Source organism: Mytilus californianus, unplaced genomic scaffold (assembly GCF_021869535.1).
Source record: "Mytilus californianus isolate M0D057914Y unplaced genomic scaffold, xbMytCali1.0.p SCAF_11, whole genome shotgun sequence".
Taxonomy (NCBI): Eukaryota; Metazoa; Mollusca; class Bivalvia; order Mytilida; family Mytilidae; genus Mytilus; species Mytilus californianus.
The window spans coordinates 47,020,627-47,032,132 of record NW_026262593.1 but is presented as its reverse complement, the minus strand read 5'-3'; the positions used below and the strand labels follow the sequence as shown (position 1 = coordinate 47,032,132).

General features: G+C 30.1%; 1 protein-coding gene across 1 annotated transcript; it reads left to right on the top strand.

The window, feature by feature from the left end:
* The first annotated feature begins 2,106 nt into the window (after positions 1-2,106).
* LOC127720202 (basic phospholipase A2 homolog 1-like) lies at positions 2,107-9,537 on the top strand. The gene is made up of 5 exons (XM_052226676.1): positions 2,107-2,127; positions 4,586-4,649; positions 5,850-5,988; positions 7,573-7,688; positions 8,957-9,537. Exons 2-5 carry the CDS (start codon positions 4,598-4,600, stop codon positions 9,145-9,147), a joined length of 498 nt encoding a protein of 165 aa, XP_052082636.1. The 5' UTR covers positions 2,107-2,127; positions 4,586-4,597; the 3' UTR covers positions 9,148-9,537.
* Positions 9,538-11,506: the final 1,969 nt, after the last annotated feature.

The window sequence follows — 11,506 nt, the reverse complement described above, 5'->3', positions numbered from 1 at the left end:
AATCACTATTATGAATAATAATAAGTGGCGATATCAGGTTAAGCAGCTTTCCAATGTACGAAAGACACGAACTGAAAATGTCATACAATGATTGGTCTCTCTATATAGAATCCTATATTTAGCATCTATTTTGAATTAAAAAAAATCATTTAAATAGTCCTTTGCTTGAAGTTAAAATTTAAATCCCATATGGCAATGACTTAAAGAACATACATGTATAGAACTTTTATTTGAATTATATATTAACTGGGGTGTAAATGTGCATGCCGTCATACTACTTACAACTATTGTATTGCTGGTTGTCAAGACGAATTTTCAAACGTTTAATTAAAAAAACATTTAAATACTTCTATAAAAAATATTTCCGGAAAGAACATTCGAGTGGTTGTCGTTGTTTCATGTCTATCATATTTGTTTTACGTAACTTGTTTTTTTTTTTTTTGTAAATGAGGCCTTTGGTTTTCTCGTTTGAATTATTTTACTTTTTTCATGTCGAGACCTTTAATAACCGACTAAACGGTATGAGTTTTTCTCATTGTTGAAGACCGTTCGGGTACCTTTTATTGCTAACATCCATTTCATTTGAAGTCTGGTGGATCATTGCCATTTATACATCTCCTTTTTTGCGTATAGACATTCTGGAAACCGATCTATCGATAACAAACAAATAGTTGATTTTTTTTTAAACTTTCCATTTTCAATATACAAAAATAAAAGTCTACCGTTAAGATATCTGACTGAAATTTAAAAAGGGATGACTTCTCTTTTGAAGTACATTTTCATGAACAATGTGAAATTGTATAGATCTTTTTAACTTTGATATTGTGCATAATAAAATGAAATTTTACAGGTAAGACTTGATCTAGTTTAACAGCACGAGGTGTTTTTGTGATAAAAAGGATCATGTTCATTTACTACCAGTGGTAGGTACCGTTGCTGGTGGGAACCTACTTTTCCAAAACCCATTTTTAAAGGAAAAGAAAGTGTTTTTTTTAAATCCAACATAGGAATAAAATAGAAAGATAATAGCTTTAAGAAAAGAAAAAGAGAAAAAATAGTACACCGTATTTATTCCTTGCTACATGTACATAACAAATAGCTAAATTTTCTGTACAATCCTTTATTAAGATTTATTTTCTCGGTTCTCTTATGTCTGTTTGTTTTGTTCACACATTGTTGTCAATATAACGTAATTCTATCCGACTGTCATACAAGTGAGAGGTTTAGCTAGCTATAAAACCAGTTTAAATCCACCATTTTCTACATAAGGAAATGCCTGTACCAAGTCAGGAATATGACAGTTGTTTTCCATTCGTTCGATGTGTTTGAGCTTTTGATTTTGCCATTTGATAATGGATTTTCCGTTTTGAATTTTCCTTGGAGTTCGTTTTATTTTTTGTTATTTTACTTTTTACAAGGAAACATTACATTTTGATTAATTAGTCAAACAGTTTTCTTTTTCTGTATTTGCACAAAAAACATTTGTCAGTGTTTGTATGTATATCATATATAGGTGTATTATGATAATGGGATGCGTAGACATACATTCAAACGAAAAATACTGAGCACCTTATATAGATGATTACATTAAGTATACCTCTCAAAATATTTAATTCAATTATCGTTCATTCATAAAGCTGTAAAACTTTGCCTTTTGAAAAATGTCTACATTGTTATTAAAAATAACGTCAATTTCACTCTTTTCTGAATACCATTACAAAATACTAGTAGTCAGAATGTATCTTGGGACAGATCCAGAATATTTGATTAAAATGGCATACTTTATTGTATTTTTTTTTAAATAGTTATTGAACAGTATTTCAATCTCCTATAAACTTTTTCAAAATTCTACAACTTTTTACCTTAAGCATAATTTCATATTGAACTGGGTGGTTAAGTGAAGACACATTTTATTCTCAAAACGGGGAAGACGGAAGACCTTGAACTGGAAATTGTTAACCTCATCAAATCGATCGAAATGGATTGAATGGTAGAACATCGTACCTTAGCTATTTTTTGTCCTGTCTCTCCGCTTCGGTGATCAAATATTTCCGTGGGCGATTATACAAAGTTTAGTTTTTTTATTCACTAAATTTTATAGTATTCGTCTGTCGACATGCATACGAGGTAAATGGAGTTTTATTTTTTTTGATTTTGACCCGAGAGAAATGGATTAATATAAGAGTAATTCTTTTGTTTACAAATACCCTTTTTTTTACTTGATGTACACTTTGTATTTGTAAATATGAAATCAATCAAAAGGTATTGATCAATACTGCAGTATGATCGTCATTCGTCATATTATTTAAACGACATATTTTCGTTCGCCATATTTTACCTTTGACCAGGTAGTTCACGTTTGAATGGTTTTTCTTTGTACGTTGTCATAAGAGCATTGAACAGGAAGTGTCTTTACCAAAACATGTAAAATCCGATTAAGGTCAAAATAATGGTAAGTATTTATTAGTACATGTTAAATGTGTTGTTGAAAAAAATAAATCTTGAATTATTCTATTACAATTTTATTTCATGTAGTAGCCATTTGAATATATTTTAAAAAGAAAACCGGGAACCCACAATTATCAAGCAATGGTTACCATTCGGATCAATGAACACAGTCATATTTAACTGTATGCAAACATTGTTTTTTATCAGATCTTTACAACTTATTCCTGAATATATATGGATTTGCATTCGTATGGATTTAATATAAGAAAAGTAGTGATGTTTTGATATAAAGAGATTTATGAAAATATTGACCTTAAAATCAATGACCGAAGAAAACAACGAAAAAAGTTAACTTTATTCTCGTTTAATACATTAAATACCAATGTAGACGGAGTGTTATCCGCCCTTTACCACAACCACAAAGAAAAACCCAAAATAAGTTACCCGCTCTATATCACCACCACAAAGAAAGCCCAAAATAAGTTAAACACTTTTCTTTTTAATTCATCGCGTTTTCAATAAATCAGTCAACGGTTATTAGGCTGATATGTTAAATTTCTTATTTTATTCAATAAAGAATCTTGAAGGTAACATCATAAAGTGGTTAATAAAAAATCAAAATGATGAAAACCAAACAATTATACATGAAAAAAAAATAGGAAAAGTAAGTTTCGCCACCTTTCTAACATATATTTATATAAATGTAGGACTATTTTCATTCTAACAGGAGCAAAATGAAAAAAAGTTATATATCTTAATATCCTATACTATATGATCATAAAATTTTCATTATAATGTCCGAATATATCATTTTCAAATTGATGAAATGCTCTGTCTTACAATTCAGGTACATGTATGTATGGACGTTCTATGCTTACAACCCATTTTTTAAAATAATGTACATACATCATTCTGTCCGAGATATTAACACAATATGTAATTGTCATTACTGTTATTCATACAGAATCTATATCTAGCTTCTGGCTACAACTATTTGCACATGTTTTTATTGTATTATTGCATTACATGTATAAATATTATGTACTCAATATTAACTAAACAAAAGCATAATTTATATTAAAAAAAAAGAGTTCGGTTTACGCGGAAGTCTTTTTGTTAAATTTATAATTGAAGTGCAAATTAGAGTTGAAAAGGATGTCCTTAGTGTGTAAAATTCTTTTTATGAATGTATTAATTAAAATGCAAATGTATCTTCATTACTGTCAATTAATAATTAAAAATGCAAATCATGTGTCGTCAGATCTATAACATTTTTATATTACACAACAGTTAGTTCACTAGTACATGTTATACTTAAAGTTGTTTAATTGTTATCACACGGAAACACATTGTTTCAGAAACAAAAGTTAGTGTGACTAATTAAATAATATTTGTTCCTGTTTTTATTTATTTGTGCATTTAAACATTCGTCAAATGGTGACCAAACCAGGACGTTCAATTTTAAGATTACTTAAATTTTCGGTTGTGACGTGTATCAAAATTTAATAGGATTAGACGGTTTCAGCAAGATTGAATAAAACGTAATCTTGTAACGTGTGTACATTGTGTATTTCCTTCTATAAAACTGCATGTATATTGTAAGTATTTACTAATATACTAGCGCTATCTTCTTTGAACAAATGAATAATTTCTATATATCAAACTTTTTTTTAAAGTGTAATCAAACTGTACAAAAATTCGCCTCAGCACAGCTTCAAATGCCATTGTACAATCTGATGTTCATACATTTGTACATGTACTTAAAATGGCGTATTTTGAACAAGTACATGTAACACAGAAAACCATAGGCGCTTTGGACATGGAACGCCTCCCCCACATTTCTCATTTTTTTCGGTGTGTTAAATTTTTTTAGTGAAATACCATTTAATTTCACTTATTTAATCAATTTTATTCTTGCTCTTTTCTAAAAAAAATAAAAATAAAAAAAAAAAAAGACGACTTAAGTGAGACTTCCCAATATCTTTAATATAAAATGGATGTTTCATGCAACATATGATGTGAATTGATTTGAATTCACCATGTTTTATATTCCCATGTAAATGAAGATACAGTTAAAAACAACATACTAAAGTTGTAACAGGTGCTTGAACTAACTGTATGTTTCTTTTACTTATAGGTTTTGAAAGTTATGATGACTGTCCAGGTGGCGCTGTTTGTAGTCATTCTTGGTTTAGTTGAAGGTAAATAAGGTTAATTATTTATTGGTTTATAGACCTTTAACATAATTTTCATAGACACTAAAAAAAGGATAGCAAGGATCTCAGTATCGCAGTATTCCTTTTATAACCTTCTATAAGATATAAACTTATTACTATCCAGTTAGTAACACTTATACATTCAAGACATATATCTGTCAAGAATGATATTTTTGTATTGTACTAGGTCAATTAATTTTAAAGACTGCTTATGATGTCTTTTCTGAATCCATTAGAGGTACATGTATACCGAATATAAGTCGTTATATTCCACTGCTCCACGATGACTACATTCTGAGTGGGAGAGTCGATCATATGGGAGGGACTGAATTATTTGGGTTACTGAAAACATGGTTTATTTATTTGTTGAAGTTAGGAATTTGTACTACCTTTCAGTAACTACGAGCACTCTTAGATCAGTTATTTGTGTCTTTTGTGCTTAGTACCGATTAGATGAGTCTAGCCGTATATTTGTACAGTGTGCTCTATTATTATACTATTACACCACTATCATAGGTAAGAAAGATGGTTAAACTCTAAAAATGTGGTAAACTCCGTCACAGTCTACATGTGTCCGTCAAAAGCCAGGCATCCGTAATCAAGAGGTGGTCCTTGGTTGCTGTCTGTCTGTCATAATTAATTTCTATTTATTGTTTTTAATCTAGATTAAGTACGTTGGTTTTATCTGATTAATTGTTTAACATTTGTTTATCCCGGGCTTTTTATATTTCATTGTAAGATATGGAGTTTGACCATTTGCTCATCGTATGGTAACCTGAAGATGTTAAACTTCTGTCCTTTCTGTATTTGGATGATAGTTGTCTAATTTGTATTATACCATATGTTCTTTATAGTAAGTTCAACTTAATAGAGGCTTACAATGTTAAAAAAAAAACAATTCGTGAGTGGTTTTCTAGACGAATAAATGTGTTCTTTGGAAGTAACAAAGAATTAACAGCCGGTTCTAGCATCGATTTCTTTATCCAATTGTATTCATTCCATTCTCCTTGTATTGAAAAAGGTTGTTTAAAGTAGTTTGTACAAAAAAAAGGTAGAATAGAAATATAAATTCTCTAATACTTACTCTCATGTTTCTTAGCAATGCATCATTTAAAGAAAAACTAAGAGATAAAAATCCTGTTTCAAAATGATAGAGTCAGGAATGATGTTTCCGATTACTTTCAGGGCTGAGAGTGAAACGAGATTTGTTCCAGCTAGCCGAGATGATAGTAGATACCACAGGAAGAGATCCACTCAACTTCAATGGATATGGATGTTACTGTGGATGGGGAGGTAGTGGAACCCCTGTGGATAAAGATGACAGGTGAGGAGAGAATAATGAATAAAGATGTGGAATATATGAGTAACTGAGTCTTCAGCATACAGTAGATTGTTATGGAATATCAAATGACTGAGTCCTTAAAATAGAGAAGATTGTTATGGGATATCTGAGTAATTTAGTTCCTAGAATGGAAATAGGATTGACTTTTATAGAATATCTGAGTAGCTGAGTCCTCAGAATAAGGTTGACTGTTATGGAATATCTGAGTAAGTGAATCCTCAGAATAAGGTTGACTGTTATGGAATATCTAAGTACTTATAACTGAGTCCTCAGAATAGGGTTGATTGTTCTGGAATATCCGAGAAACTAAGTCCTCAGAATAGGGTTGATTGTTATAGAATATCTGAGTTATTGAGTCATCAGAATAGGATAGATTGTCATGGAACATCTGAGTAACTGAGTCCTCAGAATACGGTTAAGTATTATAGAATATCTGAGTAGCTGAGTCCTCAGAATTGGGTTGATTGTTTTTGAATATTTGAGTAACTGAGTAACTGAGTTCTCAGAATGGAGTTGGTTGTTATAGAATATATGAGTAACTGTACTCTCAGAATAGGATTGATTGATGTGGAATATCTGAGTAATATGGTTGATTGTCATGAAATATCTGAGTAACTGAGTCTAAAGAATATGGTTGATTGTCATGGAATATCTGAGTAACTGAGTCCATAAAATATGGTGGATTATCACGGAATATTTGAGTTACTGAGTTCTTAGAAAAGTGTTGATTGTTATGGGATATTTGAGTAACTGAGTCTTCAGTTTAGGGTGTATTGTTATGGAACATCTGAGTAACTGTTATTTGCTGAAATATGTCATGTATATTCAGGGCGAGAATCCTCAGAATTAAGATTAGTTTCTTATAAATACCGGTAGATGAAATTAATTTTTTTTTATTGGAAATGCCAATTTCAAACATTTAACATCAGATACATTTAACTAATTTTAGTATGGTTTACGGTTTTTGACTATATTGAAATTAAATTTTTATCAAGATAATTGCAGACAAATTTAAAAAACCAACCACCTATTCAACATTTTATGAGCAAATACATAACGTATTTAAATAAGTCGTAACAAACATTTGTTAAGACGTGTATAAATTTGATTCGTATAGTAATTATGACTACCTTTTAGAATATAGACGACGGAAATCATTCAATCTACACAATTCTTAGAGTAAACTATATCTTATTTAGTTTGGTATTCATAGGTTGCTTAATTGCAATATTTATATAATGATTCAATATATTTTCTTCGTATTGGTTCACTAAATCAGAACAATAAGAGTAAAATTAAGTACTTAAACAACACAACCTGTCAATGATACCAGTAGATGAATAGGTTAGAACGGCATGTGCTCTTAAAAGCTAACAGCTCTATTTTACATATTGCACCTACGTTACCGGTGGTAGAAATCTAAAATAAAAACGGACATGTTTTATGTTTGATAATTGATTATTTTACAGTTTTTCACCATACTTGAACGTTACAAAATGTTCCTTCATTAGACAAAACCTTAAGAAATGTAAACGCAATAAAACTCTGACGATAACACTGTTTTAGATGCTGTCAACAACATGATGACTGCTACGGTCAAGTAACAACAGACCTTCCGGACTGCTCACCAAAATGGAACCACTACAAATGGAACATCATGGATAAAACAGTTGATTGTCTTGGTACGTACCATGATTGTGTTGATTTTATATCTCTTTTTTCTTCCAAGCAAAAGACAGCCGATAATTTACTCGTTTAGCTAAATAATTTTTATGAAGGTCGAATTGCACCACATATCGACATGCATCATATATTAAATTAAAGAGAGATACAGGGCGTACCTTTATTATGACAACTACAAAATAAACTAAAAGATTAACTGAGAACAAAATCATCTAAAGGTATGCATTCGGCCTTAAACAATTATTATATATATTTCCAAATATTTTTTTTAAAAAGAGCACATAATTGCAATAATAATCTTTATTACATACTTAATATTTAATACAACCAATGGCAAACGTTCTTTATCAGCCATCCGTCATATCAGTCATGGTTGCAAATGCTTTATCAAACCCCTTCTCTGTATTACTTCGTGTCACGTGAAAACTTCTATTTTAGTTATATGATATGACTTTTTCAATATCACACACATTTTCGCCCCTATTAAATTTAAAAAAAAAAGCTTTCAATTCTTAATTAAACCGATCACACAGATCAACATTTCTGCTTGAATGTTCTTGCATCCCAACTTAAAGCATGCAATTATAACTGTACCTGTACCTTTATATAAATCAAATTCTTATAAAAACATTTGTATGCTGTACCCATGAATTTATGACTTAAGGTGGTACATAACACTACAGGGAAATAACTCTGTAAAAATCAGCCGAACGTTTTAATCACGTTCTTTTGTTAAGGAAATATTAAGCTTCTCAATGATCAAAATTAGTATTTGTCAAAAACGAATATGAATATTTTCCAGCAGATATCTAATGACTTTAATCATTTCTTTGCCTATTCGGTTAGTTTATTTTTGTATTTCTGAAAAGTGAAATATAACGACTGCAACCGATACATTTACATCCAAATGCTATGTATCCAATGAATTTTTTCCCATAAAGTGTGTGATTCAATTCTTTTGAAATTTTTATATTTTTATCAAAGGGTCAAATTAAATATTTTGTCAAAATTTTATGAAAATTAAACAAGCCAAATTAATTCTAGTCAAGGTGTTTGGTACCACCTTAAATCAAGCTTTTAGTTATTTTCCTATAGATGCATTGTTGTAGCCATGTCATGGAGAGAACGTTTAATTATAGTTGTTGCAATTTTTGTGGAAATAAAACTTAATTTTGGAATGTCTCGCCAATATTGTCTGCAAATCAAAATTACAGAATATGTAACATCTATGCAATGTTATTATTGAAATATATCTTTTTTTTCACAGATCAAACGAAAAAGGTCAAAAGTAAAAGCACATCTATTTTATTCAAGCGCAATGAAAACTGTCCAAGACGAATCTGTGAATGTGATAAAGCTCTAGTGGAATGTTTATACAAAAATCAATATCACAATGAAAACTACAAACTTGACAAAGGACTAAAATGTAAAACTGCGGACAAAAAAGGTCAAATGTAATTTAGAATCAATTAAAATGGGAGATGAACAGACATCAGTATCATATCACACCAATCTGCAGATGAAGATCTTCTCTCAAATGATGGTGCTCATTACGCTTGACATTGGTTTTCATTCAAAACATTGGTTTTGGAAGACATTGGAATTTACATCGACACTCTAGAGCTTAGTTCTATCTTAAATATTTCATTTTCGATAAACCAAATGAATTGCACTTTTTTTTAAATTTCATTCTATTTAAGGGGTTGGGGAGAGGACGATACGGTATTTTGGCCACGGTGTACCTACAGAACGTGCCAATGCTAAAATCGTTGCTCTTTTGTCGATAAGTCTTTAATGTCATTTGTATCTCTCATATACTGTAAGAATAAACTACTCTATGGATTTGTATTCGTCTGTTTAAAAAATTCCGCCGATTTTTTTTATCTGGAAAATGAGTTAAGTTCAGATAAGGTACATGCATGTACGAGTTAAAAAGAAAGAGAATATGTTGAACGAATGCATAAATACCAGATTATTTTCATACGTATACACCTGTATCAGTCTCCATCAAAGAAAACTGATGAGACGCCAAAAATATCAAAATTTCTGGAACCAAGACAAAACACGACACAAATTATAAACACTTAAAAAAAAATCAAAAGACAAATAAAACAAATCACTTAAACTACAAAAAATAGAAAGACAGATTCAACACGGTGGTTTTCGTTGGTTCATTTCTGTCAAATTTGTTTTTCGGAAATTGTTTTGTTATAAATTAGGCCATAAGTTTTCTCTTTTGAATTGTTTAACATTTTTCATGTCGGGGCCTTTTATATACGACTATACGGTATGGAATTTTCTAATTTTGAAGGCCGTACGTTGGCCTTTAATTGCGTACTACAACTTACGTTTAACTCTGTTGGATAGTTGTCTCATTGGCAATCATACCATCTAATATTGATTTAGAATATAGCAAAGTGCTCTCGACCAATGAAATTGTAGGATTTGTTGTCTCTTAATTGTGAAGAATGAATGTAAATCATGTTCTTAGTAAAGGATTATCCTATTATTTAGGTCTATTTACAGTTCAAAACAAAGAGTTTCTATAAATGAGTTACAACTGCCCCGAAGCACATTTATCAGATTGAAAGGATTTATCACACAGTGATTGAAACTGACTAAAAGTTGAATTGTGAAACAAACAAAAAAATCAAAATAAGTTGAAATTTATTGGTGCAGTAAAATTGGTACCTTTAATTTTATTATGAAAATATTAATATCTTCAAATTACTAAAAAATTGAATAATATCAAAGCAATGCAAAAAAAGAAAAAAAAATTAAATAAAAAATAACCTAATTATTTAGTTTCCCAAACTCTGATTACTGGACCAGCGGTTTTGAAGAATATTCCGATAAAATAAAAAAAAATAAAACAGGAATTAATTTAAATTTTGAATATGTTTAATACTTTAAATGGCATTTTATTTGAACATTCCCCTGACTGAATGAAATAGTATTTGATTTACAAAGCCGGACCAAAATATTGCCTGTGAAATAAAATTAGTTGTAACTCAAAAGTATTTATTGATTTAAACTGTAAATAAACAGTAGATAGTTCCTCACTAAAATATTACATGATTTACAGTCTTACTCACAATCAGGAAACATATACAATTCCTACTTTTTCTTTGTACTGTTGTGTAACCTAATGTCTATAACTCATTTTTTTTTATATTTCCCAAATTATAAGAAAGTCCTTACATCACTAAAACTAATCCATAAATGAAATGCCGAAAAAGGAAGTCATGCATCAATTACAAACATTGCAATGACAATGAAACTAATTCTTGAATGCAACCAATCAAGAAATCATTTGAGCCTTGAGCACTTTACAATATTCTAAGTTTGTAAGAGAATGATAATCCCTTACTTCATGATAAGTACTCGCTAACGCTCGTACTTAATCACGAAAAAAGGAATTATCATTCTCTTACATATACTTGGACAATCTTTTATCTTAATTGAACCTTTGTTACTAGTTTCTTCACACGTTTCTTTGAAGGTCCGGTATGTGATTGGTGCCCGCCAAAAATACCGTCCAAATAAATTTAAATCTAGATGGTTTAACCTTATTGAATAATACAAAGAAATAAACAGAGTAAGCAAAATGTGTTCTCGTATAAATTTGGTAGCCACCAACGTCAAACGTAAATATTCCAGTACAACTCCAGGAATCGCAGTTATTTCTTTATTAATGTTGACTATTTCAATTCGTTATACATCTTTGAAAGTGTTGATAGTGCAATATTACTCAATGAATCTATACGAAGAAAATATTGATTAAAAAAGTGTAAACTGCCGGTCCTTAAAATGTGTG